This window comes from Sceloporus occidentalis, unplaced genomic scaffold (genome assembly GCF_023333645.1).
Source record: "Sceloporus occidentalis isolate IW3139 unplaced genomic scaffold, rSceOcc1.0.p SCAF_192, whole genome shotgun sequence".
Classification (NCBI taxonomy): Eukaryota; Metazoa; Chordata; class Lepidosauria; order Squamata; family Phrynosomatidae; genus Sceloporus; species Sceloporus occidentalis.
Genome location: NW_028317172.1, coordinates 1,374,889 through 1,392,020, shown reverse-complemented (window position 1 = coordinate 1,392,020; position 17,132 = coordinate 1,374,889). Strand labels below are relative to the sequence as shown.

Here is a 17,132-nt window from a genome sequence, read left to right as displayed (position 1 = left end):
GACAGAAACTTTTACATGGTAAAATATCATTTCAGAAGTTATGGTTTGTAAAGCAAGGTTCATCTTTAAATTACAGTTTATCTTACACTGTAGACACAGCATTGGGGGTAATACCATCTTTGATTATATATGTGAATTTATATCCATGGATTATGGGAGGCCCAGACACCATCTTGTGCCTCCCCCTCACGCCATACTGTTCTCAGTTATTTAAATATTATATGGTAAATAGTTTTTACACCTTAACTTACCACACAACTTCTCAGTGAAAAGGCCACCCTCTCTCAATAGAAATCCCATTCAGCATACTATATATGCTCTTGCATCGTTAACTAAAAATTAGTGTTTGCAGAACTAACACTTCTAGTGAAATCACTGGTGTAACTGTGACCCCTTCTTCCTGTCTCCTTGTACCGGTTTAACATACCGTATCCGCCCTATTATAAGACGACCCTGATTATAAGACGACCCCCCAAAAGCTGAATATTAATTTATGAAAAAAAGAAAAAGCCTGAATATAAGACGACCCTATAGGAAAAAGGTTTTACCAGTAAATGTTAATTCATGTAAACTATGTGAACAATTGTGTCAATAAAAGCTATGATTGAGAAAAATATTTTATTTTTATTTCCTTTTTTTCAACCAGCCCCCCCAGTTATGCACATCTGCCTCCAGGCTTGCCACTCTGCCACAGAAATGCCTTATACCCTCTAAATGCCACTGTGCCCCATGATATGCCTTTTGACCCCCTATGTGCCACTCTGCATCCAGAACTGCCTTATACCCCTATATGCCACTCTGGCATTTAGGGGGTTAAAAGGCATATTATGGGGCAGAGTGGCATATAGGGAGGTATAAGGCATTTCAGGAGGCAGAGTGGCGTATAGAGGGTTAAAAGGCATTTCTGGAGGCAGAGTGGCATTAAGGGGGTTAAAAGGCATTTCACAGAGCACTCTGCCTCCAGAAATACCTTATGCCCCCCCAATTAACCGCTTGAGCGGAAGTTGTCTACGTGAATCGCGTAGAGCTCTACACGCTGCCCGGACTAAGCACCGGGGACTCAGAAGCACCGGTAAGTTTGGAGGAGGGAGAGGGAGAGAGTGGCAAGCCTGGGGGGGCATAACACAAGAGGATCCAGGTCCCCTGGATCGCTGCGGGGGATCTGGATCTTAGTCTCATAGTCAGACCTATTTGAGGTCTGATTATAAGACGACCCCGTCTTATAATCGGGCAAATATATAATCGGTAGTTTAGAAAGGGCCCTTCTGACCCAGACTGCACCAATCCAGGTCGGAAAGGCCCTTTCTAAACTATTTTGAACTAGCACGGGGAGACAGGAACATATCGGGGTCACATGACCCTGCAGGGAAACCGAGGCTGCTCGCACACTTTGCGTGAGCAGCCAGAAGGAAATCTGCAGGAGCGATGAGAGGTAAGCATGGGCGAGAGATGGAATATATATATATATATATATATACCGTATTTGCTGGATTATAAGACGAGGTTTTTTTCAGAGCAAATGCTGAAAAATACCCCTCGTCTTCTAATCGGGGTCGTCTTGTAATCAGACCTCAAATAGAGGTCTGACTATGAGACTAAGACCCAGATCCGCCGCACCGCTGCAGGGGACCTGGATCCTTCTGTCCCCCCCCCCATTTAACATTCCCCCCCCCACCCCACAGACACTTACCGGTGCTTCCAATTTCCTGCTGTATACCGGGGCAGCGGGTTGACCTCCACACGATCCGCGTAGACAACTTACGCTGCAGCCGGAAGGAGGTGTGGCTAGCAGCGGGGGTTGTCTGCGTCCATCGCGCAGACCTTCCCAGACTGTCAGAGATCAGAATTCCCCGCACCGGTGCGGGGAACTCTGATCTCTGACAGCCGGGGAAGGTCTGCGCGATGGACAATTGCACAATTATGGCAATTATGCACAATTATGGCACAGACTAGCTGTTGAAGTTGGGGGTCCCCGGTGCAATTGTCGTACCAGGGCCCCAAGGTTTCCAGTTACGCCCCTGAGTGAAGTATTGTAATGTGCAAATGATATTATGATATGTATATGTATAAATCTACATTAGTAGAAAAAGAACTGGAATTCCATGGTATAGAATAAAAAGCCACAATAATATTGGCTATGTTTTAATAGAATTTACCCCTGGGAGACTCATTATCTGTAAACCTAATAATTCATTACTCCTTACCCTATAATAGCAGGTACAGATCCATCAGGCTTTGTGTCATCCAACGTGTATCCAATAGGGGAATCCTCATCTTCAATTATCATGCATGCACAGTAGCCTTAAGAAAAATGGTAAATTGTTGTTTACAAATTAACCTTTGTCCAATTCTAATACCATAATGATCTTAACCCTTTCGCGTCCGGTGACCTACCAGGTACCCCATGCTCATCGTGGTGATTGCGGGGGCACTCCTACAGGAGTGATCAAAGAGGCTCCTCCCTGCAATCGCCGGGACATGAGTGAGGAGACCAATCCTACCCTGCTGCCCCATTGCTCCATTAAGAGCAATCCAGCAGTGTTAACCCCTTCAATGACGCAATTGTGTATGACACCACTGCGGCATTGCAGGGGTTAATATTTGTACCCACAAGCTTTGTACTGAACAAGATAAAGGTGAAAAAACTAAATGACAACCTGGTTAGTTGGTTACTTACCCATTTTCTTCCAAAATGCTTCTTTGTAGTAGACCATACACTTAATAACAGATCCCATTGGAAGGCGCTGGATTAACTGATTCCTGACTGCCGGGAGCTCTGGTTTAAAGTGGATTTGTGTAGTAAGAACTGGTGGTATAGCACTGATAACATACTTGCCCTGAAAACAAAAAGATATTTGGTATTTAAACAAAGAGCATTAATGCTTGTAGTGGTGGGCAGTTTCCAAGGGGCAAACCCACAAATGTGTCCAATAATACAAAATTATCCTTGGTGTTGACGACTGAATGAAAATATATTAGATAATCCCACCTATTTTGCGGAATTAAAAACTAATTTTAAAAATTATTTTGCTGAAAATAATACTCAGGATGTCGCCTTCCCAGTGGTTTGGGAAGCACATAAACCAGTGATAAGGCGTCAACTTATCCAATTACCGTACTTGCTTGATTATAAGACGACCCCCCAAATTCTGAATATTAATTTAGGAAAAAAAGAAAAAGCCTCAATATAGGACGACCCTATAGGAAAAAAGTTTTACCAGTAAATGTTAATTCATGTAAACTATGTAAACTATTTTTTTTTTATAAAAGCTATGAAAAATAGTTTTTAATTCCTTTTATTTTCCAACCTGCCCCCCCAGTTATGCACATCTGCCCCAGGCTTGTTACTCTGCCCCATAAATGCCTTAAACCCCCTATATGCCACTGTGCCCCATGATATGCCTTTTAACCCTCTATATGCCACTGTGCCCCATGATATGCTTTTTGACCCCCTATGTGCCACTCTGCCTCCAGAAATGCCTTATACCACTATATGCCACTCTGGCATTTAGGGGGTTAAAAGGCATATTATGGGGCAGAGTGGCATATAGGGAGGTATAAGGCATTTCAGGAGGCAGAGTGGCGTATAGAGGGTCAAAAGGCATTTCTGGAGACAGAGTGGCATTAAGGGGGTTAAAAGGCAGTTCACTGAGCACTCTGCCTACAGAAATGCCTTATGCCCCCCATTTAACACCCTCCCCTGCAGCCGGTAAGTTGGGGGGGGTAGGAGGATCCAGGTCCCCTGCAGAACTGCGGGGGATCTGGATCTTAGTCTCACAGTCAGACCTATTTGAGGTCTGATTATAGGACGACCCCGATTATAAGACGAGGGGTATTTTTCAGAGCATTTGCTTATAATCGAGCAAATACGGTAGGTGGCACTATTAAGAAACTTCACACATCACAGGCCATCGCCCTCACCCAACAAATTTACAGATTAGAACAAACACAAAGCGACACTTGCTCCGGAATTGAAATCTCAAATTCAGACCTTAAGGGAACGGTTAGCAGACCTTTCAGACAGTAAAGAGAGACACAATTTTTTGCTTACTAAAAAACTCTTTTATGAGCTTGGACACAAACCGGGGAAGTTATTAGCGAGGGCATTCAGAGTTAAAAAATCTGCCACATTTATTCCTAAAATACGTGATTCTATGGGGCGCTTATATTATGATCAAGTGGGATTTGTCCCTGGCAGAGAAGCTAGAGACAATACTATGAGAATCATCAATCTATTGACACATGCTACACATTACAAATCGCCTCTTGCTCTCATTTCTATGGATGTGGAGAAGGCATTTTAAGAGGGCCGGGCCATATCTATTTAAGGTTCCCGCAGCATTAGGACTAGGGGATAACTTTCTAAATCAGATTAAAGCTTTATATACGGCTCTCTCAGCCCAAGTTAAAATGAATGGCATGCTCTCAGAGCACATAACTCTCCAAAATGTTACACAACAGGGCTGTCCCCTCTCCCAACTTTTATTCATTTTGGCTATGGAACTGCTTCCCTCTGCCTTGCGGGCGAATCCTAACATTGAGGGTGTTCAAATCGGTGAGACGATACATAAACTCTCTATATGCAGATGACATGCTTTGCATGACTACTAATCCCACCACCTCCCTGTCCCATATCATTAAAGAACTTGATCTATTTGCTACTTTTTCTAATTACAAGATAAATCTCCAGAAATCAGAATAAAATCGGAATTTCAATTTTAGGTGGTATGACTCTGCAATAAAATATCCGGGGGTCTGGATCCCTGTCGACTTATCTAAATGGTTTAAATTACACAGCTTTACTCTTAGTGGTAACAAAAGATTTGCGTAGATGGGAGGTTGCACATTTTTCATGGTTTGGCTGCATAGGCATCATAAAAATGAATGTTTTACCCCGTTTCCTCTATCTGTTGCAGTCCCTTCCTGTTTTTATCCCCAGGTCCCTTTTCAAAGCTTGTCAAAGGTTTTTTTTATGAGATTTGTATGGGGAGATCGTTCCCCCCCGTCTCTCTATGTTTCACCTTACACGTCCAAAGCCTAGGGGTGGCATGGATTTACCCAACATTGAATATTGTCGGCTGGCGTCCCATTTACGAAGAATAGTGGAATGGATTGATTTGCCTAAACAATGGGTATCCCTTGGAAACTCTTTTCTGACCCATCATGTTTCGGTTGTTCTGTGGGTAGAGGAGAGCCTCAGAACTCTTAACATCCCTTCGCATCCTCTACTCCTACACTTAAAATTCTGAAGAGACCATTTATACAAAAGTTAATCACCTCCTCTCCTAGTCCTCTTTTCCCGATCTCACATAACTCTGTGCTGCCGCCAGGTATACCTAATAGATTATTAATTGATTTCACCCCAACTCAAGGGGGAAAACTGCGCTTATTTCATATACTGGAGAATTGGAGATTTAAGCCTTTGCATGTTATTTCTCAGCATCTGCCACCCTATTTCAAGAGTGCTTTTGTGTACCACCAACTTAAACATTTAATTCTTCCTTGAATTACAAGATGGTACAAAGTCCCTTCCGATCTCCATCAGTATTTACCTCAGGTATCCACGTTATGCTGGAGATGTGGCATAGATGAGGGTTCTTACCTTCACCTGTGGTGGTCATGTCCTAAAATTCAGCCATTCTGGGAAATAGGCATCTTTGTTTACGATTACTCAATCTTATATGTATTTAGAATTCGGGGCTTGCAATTGTATTTATCTTGTGATCTATGTAGTCATGATCTACCCATGATCTATCTAGATTTGTACCCTGTATCATTTTGTCAATGCATTGTGCTGTATTATATAATATTGCTTAATGCACAGAGAATTTATTCAATTATTTGTATTTCACTTGGCATTGAGTTAACTCCACTTCTTAAAAGTGGGCCTCTTCATGAGGATACTGGAATGTTCCAGATGATAAGAAAACTGCTGTGGATGGCACAGGCTGAGGCCAAGACTAAGACTCTGTCTTGTCAAAAAGGAGATAAGGGTGTTGTTTATTGTGGAAATGTAAAAGGCCCCCACATTCTTTAGAGTGAATGAAACTGCCCCTATAGGCTTAAAACTAGCCCCAAGATGCATGAAACTGCCAGCTTGCGCAAATAAGGTCTGACCCTTTTAAAACAAGGCATAAAAGATTCGATAAAATGTTTAGAGCCTGCTTATTACTGCTATGTAACTTGCACAGTTTCATCCTGAATACATTTCTTGTTTCTGTTTTACCAAAAGTTCACTAATCATCTGTTGCACTTTATTACGGAACGAGGAGTCCCACAGTTTTGAAAACAATATTATTACAAATTTCTAGTGTTTTCCCAGAATTAACTTCTACTATTACTACATTAACCAGACCAGGACTGGCCTGACATTGCTTTCACCACTGTTAAGTCCGCTTGAGTACCAGATGTGGTCTCCTACATGATACACAAAATACGAAAAAGTAAAGCGCAATGTTCTAATTAAATATAAATATTACACCTTGTGGTGAGGTGGTGCTGCAAAATGTTCCAAATTAAATACAATCAAAACCACACAAGTGTCTGCGCAGACACTTGTGTGGTTTTGATCCTACATGATACACTTGACCAAAAATAGGCAAAAATATACTGCGAAAATGCAGAAGGCTGATGTCAAAGTTGTGGGCATGTGGCAGCATGTATCCAACAGGAGTCTTCACACCATGGTCGATTTTCAATCCCAGTCTGGTTATGATATTAGCTAACTAACAATCCATGAATATTAACTAAACAAATACAGTTTACTAATAAAGAAATATGAACCACATCGCCCACTCAACATAACAGGATGTTTCACCTACAGATTGTGCTTTCACTTTGGTTAGAAAATGCAAAGGGGAAATTCTAAGTTGCAAAGCATGCAATTTGAAGGAAACTTGCTGAGTCCCCTGACCTTGGTCTACCTCCTTAAATTTTAACATTTAATCACAGTTTTTTTATTAGAAATAAATACATGTTAGCAAACATTTGGCACATGTTATTTCAGTTGTCAGACCTGTGAACATGGAGTAGATGGCAGGTGGGTCACCATGTTGGCTCACCAATGCGGGATATCACATGAAAATAGAGATGTGATGGCAAAAATGCATACACTGTTAAGATTTTTGTCCCCGTCTAACCCTGTTTGTTACATAAAAAGAAATAATGAACAACCATTAATTTACCTGATAAATTTCATGATTTAAGGTTTCCACAAGGACAACATCACCAGACTGGTCAAGCCTGACAACTGGCCTTTCCAATTTTACTCGATCTTGTAGACGTTCCATTATTTTCTCACTTATTTGACCAGACCCTCCAACAAACTTCCTCTCCTGCAATTAAATACAATGTGCCATATTTAATATTTAAATTATTCATTATTTTTATTATACTTATTCTGATGACTGTATGTGTACAGTGATAAACATCCAACTATTTACACAAGTTGTGGTGGAACAGTGTAAATAGCATAAAGGAGAATTACCTGAGGCTTTTTGTGTCTTTTAATTAGGCTTTATGTGCTTAATTTATGGGTTTTTGATGCATTCCTGGACATTTTGGGACAGTACTGATAAAGTACATTGAGTGTTTTCTGCCAAATCTATTTTGAATGAAGAGATTTGGCAGCAGCTTTGTGGTATGTTGGAATTTATCCAGCTTATTGTGTAAGAATTCCCACCACAGAATAGGTTCTACATGAAGAAGCGAGGAAACGCTAAGTTGCCATTATATAACTCTGCAGTGCCAACATAACCCTGCTTTAAAGACATTGAACCATTTCAATTTAAACCTAAGGCAAAATTCTGGCATGATGAAACTTGCCAAATGAAATTATAGTTTAATATTTTTGTCAGCAAAAGGATAATTAACGATTTTACAACAGAGATTGTTTTCTGTCCAAAGTCTTATGTATAGTCGTGAAAAAAACACTTTACAGTAGAACATGTTCAAAGTTCAAACCAGTACTTGCTGTTACACAAAATTTCCCTCCGAACTGCAACCTGAGAGAATATTACTTTCCAAAAGAGGAATAGGATTTGGGGTTGCTTATTTTTTGCTTGTGAATCCTGTGGTCTAGTCGCTATTTAAAGCGACAGCATACCGCTATTGTTTAAATAAAAGTATTAATGCTCATTGGGTCACTCAGAATTTCCTGAATCACGTCTGAATTATTGTAAGAATAATCTGTTCCGCACTTCTTTTAGCTGATTATTATGCATGCGTTTTTATTTGGTTAATAAATAATATGCATGATTTCAACCATGTTAAAAGTAAAAGTGTCATCGCGGTAGCCTCACACTTGTTAACCCCTGCCTGTCCACACAGGCATGTGCAGTCGTGGGTTAAAACATGGTGCAATCAACTTTTATATTGTTTGAGAACTTAGAATTAGCAACATACCTTTTAAAATATAGGTTTGTACAAAGAAAGTTAATTTTGAAAGTTTAATTTATACTAATAAGATGTCTCCTGTGCAGCTTATAAACCAAATATAGAAAAAAATTAGTAAGTAAGACTGCACATCATGTAAATAGTTTTAATATATAAATTTATTTGAGTATAAAGATATTTTGATTCCCAGCCTTTATAGTAAAAATAAAGGAGAAGACAAATACATACACTGACATCAAACATTATTATACTTATGGAAACTATAGAGCATTTTATAATTTTTTTGTATTTTCTTATTTTTAGAATCACACCGTTTTCTTTTTTCCTCCTTTTTTTTAATTTTTGCTGACTGATACATAAAATGAACTCATAGGGGTTTTTCCTCACTTATTTATTACGTTAATATTTCTGATACTCACATTAAATTATCAAACCTATTTATATGGTGTGCACTCCTGCTTCCTTTTTTGTTCTATATAGGTTTGTACAAAGATTGTTGATAATTTTGCGAGACAAATGTCTCATTCTGTTATAGGAAGTGGTGAATGACAACTAATGCTTTATGAAAAACAATTTTTTCACTTAAAAGCAGTGTGCATTTATACAAGGTCACTATCCACAGGCCATGAACACTCCTAAACCTATATCAATGTTTTGATTACTCAAAAGACTGAGAGATAAGGGCTGCGAAAGAACAGCTTATACAGTGTTTTTTTGCTTAACATTTTGAAATGGTTACTTTGCAAAACAGGCAAACTACAAAAGTTTTCTTGTCGCTGATTAAACAATGAACAGCCTTAGTTCCAAGTTCAGGGTTGTAAAACATCACTTTTACAGTAAATAAGCTACCTTTCCTCCATATTACTACCTGGTTCTCTGATATCCATCAGGTCTCATTGACAAATGAATTGTATTACTAAAGACCGGGGTGAAAAAGGCAAAGCACAGATGCATCTAGGGCTGAAACAACTAATCGATAAAATCGATAATAATCGATAATGAAAATCGTTGTCAACGATTTTCATTATCGAAACGATTTTTATCGATTATAAAAATTATAATCCGACCTGAAACAGAGATCGGATTATAACACTAGAATCCAGATCCCCCGCAACGCTGCAGGGGACCTGGATTCCCCTCACTGTCGGCCGGTCTCTCACTTCCGTCTCTCTCCCCCTCCCATACACCCCTCTGACTCCTCCCCCCTCCCATACATCACTCTGCCTCTCTACCCAGCTCCGTTACTGACAGGAACTTTCATTGCAGCCTCAGCGTAAGTGAAGGGCAGTAACGGAGGCTGGCTGTGCGCATCGTGCAGACCCCCACCGGCTGACAGAGGATCATCCTCTCTGTCAGCCGGTGGGGGTCTGCATCGCACAGACAGCCTCTGTTACTCACCTTCACTTACGCTGAGGCTTCTATGAAGCTGCAGTGAAAGTTCCTGTCAGTAACGGAGCCGGGTAGAGAGGCAGAGCGGTGTATGGGAGGGGGGAGGAGTCAGAGGGGTGTATGGGAGCCACCCTCCCACACACCACTCTGGCTCCTCCACCTCCCATACGGCACTCCCCTTACGAAAAATTACTGCAGTTTTTCTGAAGTAATACTGCTGTTTTTTGGACATGAAAAAACTGCAATACTGCACTTTAAGTGCAGTATTACTGCACATTTACTGCAGTTGTACTGCATTTGTACTTCACTGTACTGCAGTTTTACTGCACATTTACTGCACTTTTTTTTTATATTGCAAACCTACAGTTGTACTTCAATGTACCGCAGCTTTATTGCATTTGTACTTCCGTACAAAAATAACTGCAGTACATTGAAGTACAAATGCAGTACAACTGCAGTAAATGTGCAGTAATACTGCAGTAAAAGTGCAGTATTGCAGTTTTTTCATGTCCAAAAAACAGCAGTATTACTTCAGAAAAACTGCAGTAATTTTTTCGTAAGGGTCTGCCTCTCTACCCGGCTCCCTGGTGTCTTGTGAACCTCCATTGCTGACAGGAGGCAGAGTGGAGTATGGGAGGGGGGAGGAGGCAGAGTGATGTATGGGAGGGGGAGGAGGAAGATGGTGTATGGGAGGGGGAGGAGGCAGAGTGGTGTATGGGAGGGGGGAGGAGCCAGAGTGGTGTATGGGAGGGGGAGGAGCCAGAGTGGAGTATGGGAGGGGGAAGAGGCAAAGTGATGTATGGGAGGGGGGAGGAGCCAGAGTGGTGTATGGGTGAGTTATAGTGGTGTATGGGGGGTATTATGAATTTCAGGGCATATAGGGGGTATAAGGCATTTCGATATTAGGCATATCAGGGGGGCATAAAACATATCTGGGGGTAAAAGGTATATCAGGGGGCTCAGTTGCATATCACTGGCATATAAGAGGTATAAGGCATATATGGGGGCAGAGTGGCAAGCTGGGGGTCAGATGTGCATAACCGGGGGCAGTTTGGTAAATAAAAAAAAATTTAAACAAGGCTTTCTTCTCATAGTTTTTATTAAATATGAAAAATAGTTAACATGTGAATTAATATTTACTAATAACTTTGTATTAAAACTTAGTTTGAGAAACACTGTGTTTGGGTTCTTGTAGCTTTTATTATTATGTCAGTAAAATAAGAAGGTGAATAGAGAGAGGCCATTGCAATAAAGAGATGAAAGTGTAAATTGTACGTTTTTTATTACATTATTTTAAATTGAATTTTTTTATTATTTTTTTATCTGATTAATCGATTAATTGAAAAAATAATCGGCCAACTAATCGATTATTAAAATAATCGTTAGTTGCAGCCCTAGATGCATCTTTAATCCATTTATATCTGAGATAATATGAAAAGTCCAGTACCAAGCCCTGATGAAAAAATCTGTATACCTTCAGCAATACCATTGAACAGCGCAAAAGATAACCTAGAGAAGAATATTATTACTTTAACGGGTACCTAATGTGTCTATTCTAATAAAGATTTTGAATATAAGCTAATGACATATACCTGTCCTCCATTCTCTGTTGAGAAAACTCTTCCGGTTCCCCCACAAAGCTTTACATACCAAAGGAACCATAGCGCAGAAACCTGATGAGTCTCGGAAGTTATAACCAGATTCACAAACAGTTCTGCAAACAGTCTTGCTGAACTGGAAAAAAAATACATTTTTAAAAATAAAACTTTGCATTTCCCATGCATTTTCTTTTAGGATATGCACCTGGTTCTTATATAGTGTATGAAAACTTTTGACAAACACTTGATGGCTGATGTAATAACATTATAAAGATAGCCACAAAATAAAGTCTAAGGATGCAAAACAGAGTTCACATTTTACTGTGAATCTAAATATATCTTAAAAAAAATGATTCTATTTAGGATTGATACACAAAGACCGAATTAAACAAATGATTAAACTATATCCAATAGTTGGGGTACGTTGGTAAACGCAAGAATGCCTAAAGGCAAATATTTTTGGTGGTATTTTTATGGGGATCACTGTCTATGACAAACTGTGCGTATCAACCAGTACTAATGATAATGATATCTTAACAATAGAATTCATAGGTCCATGGGCTTATAGATTCAGGAAATTTGAGTTTTCCCTCTTTTTTGTATTGATGAGGTATTAATCCTACTTCTATTAATATTATACATAGATATTCCAAAGTTTGGTATTTCTTACCTTGTCCAGCACACCTTTTCTATAAACTGCTTCATTGACATCCTGTCCCAATCTGCAGCACGAGGGGCTTTCCACGGAGCCTCTGCAGGAATCTAAAAAGAGTAATAAAAGGGTGTATCCCTCACCATCCAAAAATATGGAGCATGCCCAGGTTGGATCTCTTTAGGATTAGAAAGCTACCTTGGCCATGAGGTCAAAGTGTTTCCTTTCTCACGGGTATTACACCTGATCTTAGCCAAAATGCAGGGAAGCAATTTAATCTGAGAATGGAATTTTGCCACTGGTTCGGTATGCTTATGGCAAGGAAATAGGGAAATAAGCACACATCACTCAGCTCTGCCTTCTATTAAAACTAAGTGTGTACACCAAAGTATGGTATATGCTTAAATTAGATATAAAGAAAAGGTTATATTAGCATATTGCAGATAACCACTAATATAATTATCATTATTACATTGCTAAAGCATTTCTAAAAGAGATTCATGTATTACCTCACTACCCCATTGATCCATTGTTCTCATAAAATTGTTATAATCCAGAAGAACCAAAGGATTATATGCAGGTGGAAAGGCGCCTCGAAATTTGTAAGATTTACCCTAGAAAACATCAAGTTATGGAAATCACAACCATTGTTAAGAAAACATCTGTCTGTTCAAATATAACAGGGTAACCTTGCCTCATGCAGTTAAAGGGACAGTGTGATATCCCTGACACCCCTGTAAAGAAGAATGTGTATTAATGCACTCTGTGAGTACTTTCTTCCCTTTGTGACTGGACTGGTGTTTTTCATTTGTGATTGGACAAAAATGGCTTTCTTTAGGGCAATAAGTACAAGTAGTATATTGCTTTTTAAAAACCATTTTTTCAAACATGTTCATCCTATGCCCATGTCCTATTTGGGGCATAGTTGAAGCCAAGTATATTCAAATATATTTGAAAACTAAGCACCACAGGTTATTTCAAATGATGCTATTTTAACACTTTCCATGCACCAATTCTACCTCATTTGTCAAAATGTGTGGCAGTAGTTTAATTACACATAAAAATACTTTCAATATGGTGGTGGCCTGTCACTCGAAAGAGCTTTTAGGAAGTGATCAACGAGGCATTTCAGCAACACCAGCAAACAGATCAGGAGGAGGAGAGGGGGGAATATTGTTTCTCCTCCTTCCAAAAAATGGAGAAACAAAATTAAGGAAAAAATTAAATATAAATGAAAAAATAAATAAAATGTATTGAAAGCCCAGTGATGTTACCCTGATATCCCTGGTATAAACAATGTATGAGAGATCCCTACAGGGATCTTGACCCGAATTGCACTGGGCACAGTGCAAAAACAAAAAAAAAGAAGAAAATAGTAAATAAATAAATGTTTTTATTTTCCTATGAAATTACCCCTTAGCCCTTTAACTATAAATACAAAAACATTTTAAAAAATCACTACCCCAAGACACTTAAGTCAATAGCCCTCTGGAACATAACAAATTTATTTATGTATGGTATGACTTAAACTGGGAGATTTTGCGGAACATAAATTCGGTCATTGTTCAGCTGTGACACTTACAGTATAGAAGAAAATGTAAGCAAGAATGTATGCAAAAATGTGATTTTTCGATTTTATTATAGGTTTCTATCATCACTAATATTATTATGTTTTATGTATTTCTATGATTTTAAAATAATGCCCTACTTCTCTAAACAGAATAATGTATAATTTGTGGGGGTTCATCAAATATGGAAAAGGGGAATCATGGTTTAACAAACACATAGTAAAAATGATAAACAATATTTTGGTCATTTAGTTATGAAAACCTCCGGGCCTGAAGGGCTTAAGAAAGAAGGAGTGTAATTTAAAAAATAAATAAATACCAGGAAGCTGTTTTTATACAAGCTTCAGCTGTTTTATAGGTAGTGGTTATAATATCTGCTGAAAATAGGAGAATATGCCTCCTAGAATGACTGCGATCACAAGCCAGCCTGTCATACTTATTTAACTTTCATCACTTTGCATATAAATGTTCTTTTTTAGAAATACAAAAGCACGTGGTAAATAAATGTTTGGCTCTTCTTTTACACAATAACAACTTCTAGTACAGAGTATATATATGATAACATTTAGTCTCTGCTGAGACTGAAACATTGTTAAGTAATAAACCACTGATTATTTGAAGAAATGATGAATGTTTAGTTATTTGGATATATATATATATATATATATATATATATTACACATACACATGAATTGCATTTGTTTGTCATAAATAGAACAGGGTGGCTCACCTTAACATGTTCGATGAGAAGTCCATTGACATTCACTTTGTACGTCTGTACGCCCAACTCCTTTGCCATCCGCAAGATGCGATTTTGGGTTGGCCCCACATATGACCCACCAAGATCGACATACTTCACTTGTTTGTTCTTTTTAGGATGGGACAAACATAAAGAATGATTGATTTGAAAGATACAAACACCCTACCATAGGTTTGATTAAAATATATCCCTTTCTGTTATTATCTAATAATTATTATTTTATATAATAAACTCATATAGCCATAAATATATTAATATATTAAAATATTTATTCTGAAAATTTTTAAGTAGTAGCATTCACATTGCCTGTATTCTAACACCCTCACATCCATCACATCGCTGCATGTCATCCATGTAATTTTTTTTCTTTACATAATTTCCATGGGGCGCAGAGGTTGATGGGATAAATTTTTTTTTAATATACACTATTAGAAGAGGGTAACATAAAGAATTATTTTACTTTACTTACATGTATTGTGTGGGTTCTTCCACCAACTCTGTCACGAGCTTCTAGCACCACAACACTAAGTCCTGACTCGGCAAGCAGTTTAGCAGCTGAAAGGCCTAAAACACAATATTAATTGATATACTTACTATCCACACTAAAACATGTGTATGTGTGCTTCCAATGAAGATCCTATGAAGATTCTATCCATCAAAATATAAGATTAATTATTAAATTAATATTTAACATATTAGTAAGCAATTCACTCTAGAGCTATTTGAAACAGATGTGGAGGGGCTTCTTACAGACTTTTATTACAACTTGGCCAAATTAGGACTATACCTAGCAGGAGCACAGAATTTTTATGACACTTGGAAAACTCCAACGTAAATTACCTACAATTACACTACCTCTAATGGAAACAGCTGAATCCATCGATCCAGTCTATACACAAACCAAACCCATGTAGTTGATTAGAAATCCAATGTATGAGTATGTTATACGGGAAGCCACCATAAAGGGACAGTTTAATGTCACTGACAGCCCCACTAAGGGAGAATGTACTTTGTGAGTACTTTATTAAGCATTACCTGAAGTAGAAACTGCAGCCTTGCAGTGATACTGGCTTCTGAGTACAGGGGAGTCCAGGCTGTCATTAGACTCCCCTGCTGTTGCAAACAATGTAAAGACGTACAGGTACATCCTACACTATCTTTTTTTATGGACGTAAGGGGTTAATAAAAGATCTGGCAGTTTCATAATAAATAACTATATGTACAGCACACATTTTTAAATTTGCCTATATCTATAGGTCTTATTTCACTATTTGAAAAATATGTTTATTACTTTTTCTGTTTTGGGGCCATTGTAAAGGTAATAGAATTATTCTGTTATAAACTCATGGTTAATTAACACACTCCATTTATTTTGGAGTCTAATTATGTTCGAAAATATCCGCGAGAAACATGTCTGTACCTGTCCGTGCTCCATGGTCCGATGATCGTTGCCACTGATTGGCTGTTTGAAGCCAATCAGTGCCAGGAAAGCACTCCTACTGAAATCAACGGAAGCTCTTTCCATGCATGCACACAGGGGTCTTAATGATCCAGCAGTGGAGCTGACTAGAGGTAAAAATATCATGAGCATGGAGATGTGTTTAGCTTTAACACATCTTCTGTACTGAAAACAGTTGGGGGGTGGAAAAAGGGCAAATGCATATGGGGAATTCTGTGGAATGCCTCATATATTTCCAAGAGGGACAACACAGCTATCATATGCTTTGAATGGCTGGAGTATCTCAGGATCTGAATGAATTATGTTATCTCTTGCCTACTGTTTAGTTTCAGTGGATTGCTTCGGGAAGTTGTCAAAACAGGACATACCTCTAAATTCTTTGAAAAAATTAAAATTTTTATTTCCAAAACAATTATACTTATGGCAGCAAACACAAACGACTGGTTGTTTGAATAAATGAACTTGTATTCTAAAAGCTGTGACAGTGACAGCTTCTAGATAGGGTCCTGTCTCATTGTAGAGGGCTATTTGGGCCACATACTTCCCAGCCGCATCTGCGTCCGAGTGCAACATTCACATCCTGCATAGAGCATGTTCCCAGGCTGCTTGCTGGAACTTTACCAAAATCTACACAACAGCTGTTTTGGAGGCACTCGCATGATACATTAGTATTATCTAAACAATCTCAACGCAATGCTGATTACATTATAAATAACACAAAAATTGCACACAAAGTGGTAATCTATAGACTCATTGAACGGAATCAATTAGTCAGTTAGTCCCCCGTACTGCAGGGCAGCATTTTATCTGGGCTGGTCTGCAATATGTAAAAATGATATGTGTCCTGGAAAACATGGCTGATGTGGTCACCCTAATTTAAAGGCACCACACAGCTGTTATATGCATTAAAGAGCTGGATGACGGGAAGATTGTCCCTTTATGTGACTCCTGAAGACTACCAAAGTAACTACAAGTACAGCTCAGTATTTTAGTTTTTTCATGGTTTGTGTTGTAAAACAAATCAAATGGTCTCTTAGCAGGCAAATGATGCGAAACTCAGAAAAATACTACTCGGAGAATACAGCAGGAAAGTCAAAGCAGGAAAGGGAATTGGTTCATGAAAAAGGGAAGACTGAAAAAAAATGATTAGAAAAGAGAATAGGTGGAAGCATTCTCTAGGGAGTCCATTCACTAAAGGGAGCGTTGACATGACAGCTTGCCGGAGAGTTGTATTTTAGCTCCACGACCTCCCTATACATAATAAAGGTCTAACCCAGTTAGCTACTGCTGCAGGAAGAGCTTGGCTGGCCCT

At 38.8% G+C, this 17,132-nt stretch overlaps 1 protein-coding gene across 1 annotated transcript in view; it reads right to left on the bottom strand.

Moving 5' to 3' along the window:
* Positions 1–17,132, bottom strand: part of LOC149278378 (amine oxidase [flavin-containing] A-like) — a 29,210-nt gene that overhangs the window by 7,142 nt on the left and 4,936 nt on the right. The window contains exons 2-9 of the mRNA XM_089502055.1: positions 14,831–14,925; positions 14,332–14,469; positions 12,543–12,647; positions 12,052–12,143; positions 11,376–11,517; positions 7,185–7,334; positions 2,678–2,837; positions 2,205–2,301 (exon numbers count right to left, since the gene is read on the bottom strand). Of these exons, the coding sequence (XP_089358181.1) occupies positions 2,205–2,301; positions 2,678–2,837; positions 7,185–7,334; positions 11,376–11,517; positions 12,052–12,143; positions 12,543–12,647; positions 14,332–14,469; positions 14,831–14,925 (979 nt within the window). The remainder of the gene's footprint in view (positions 1–2,204; positions 2,302–2,677; positions 2,838–7,184; positions 7,335–11,375; positions 11,518–12,051; positions 12,144–12,542; positions 12,648–14,331; positions 14,470–14,830; positions 14,926–17,132) is intronic.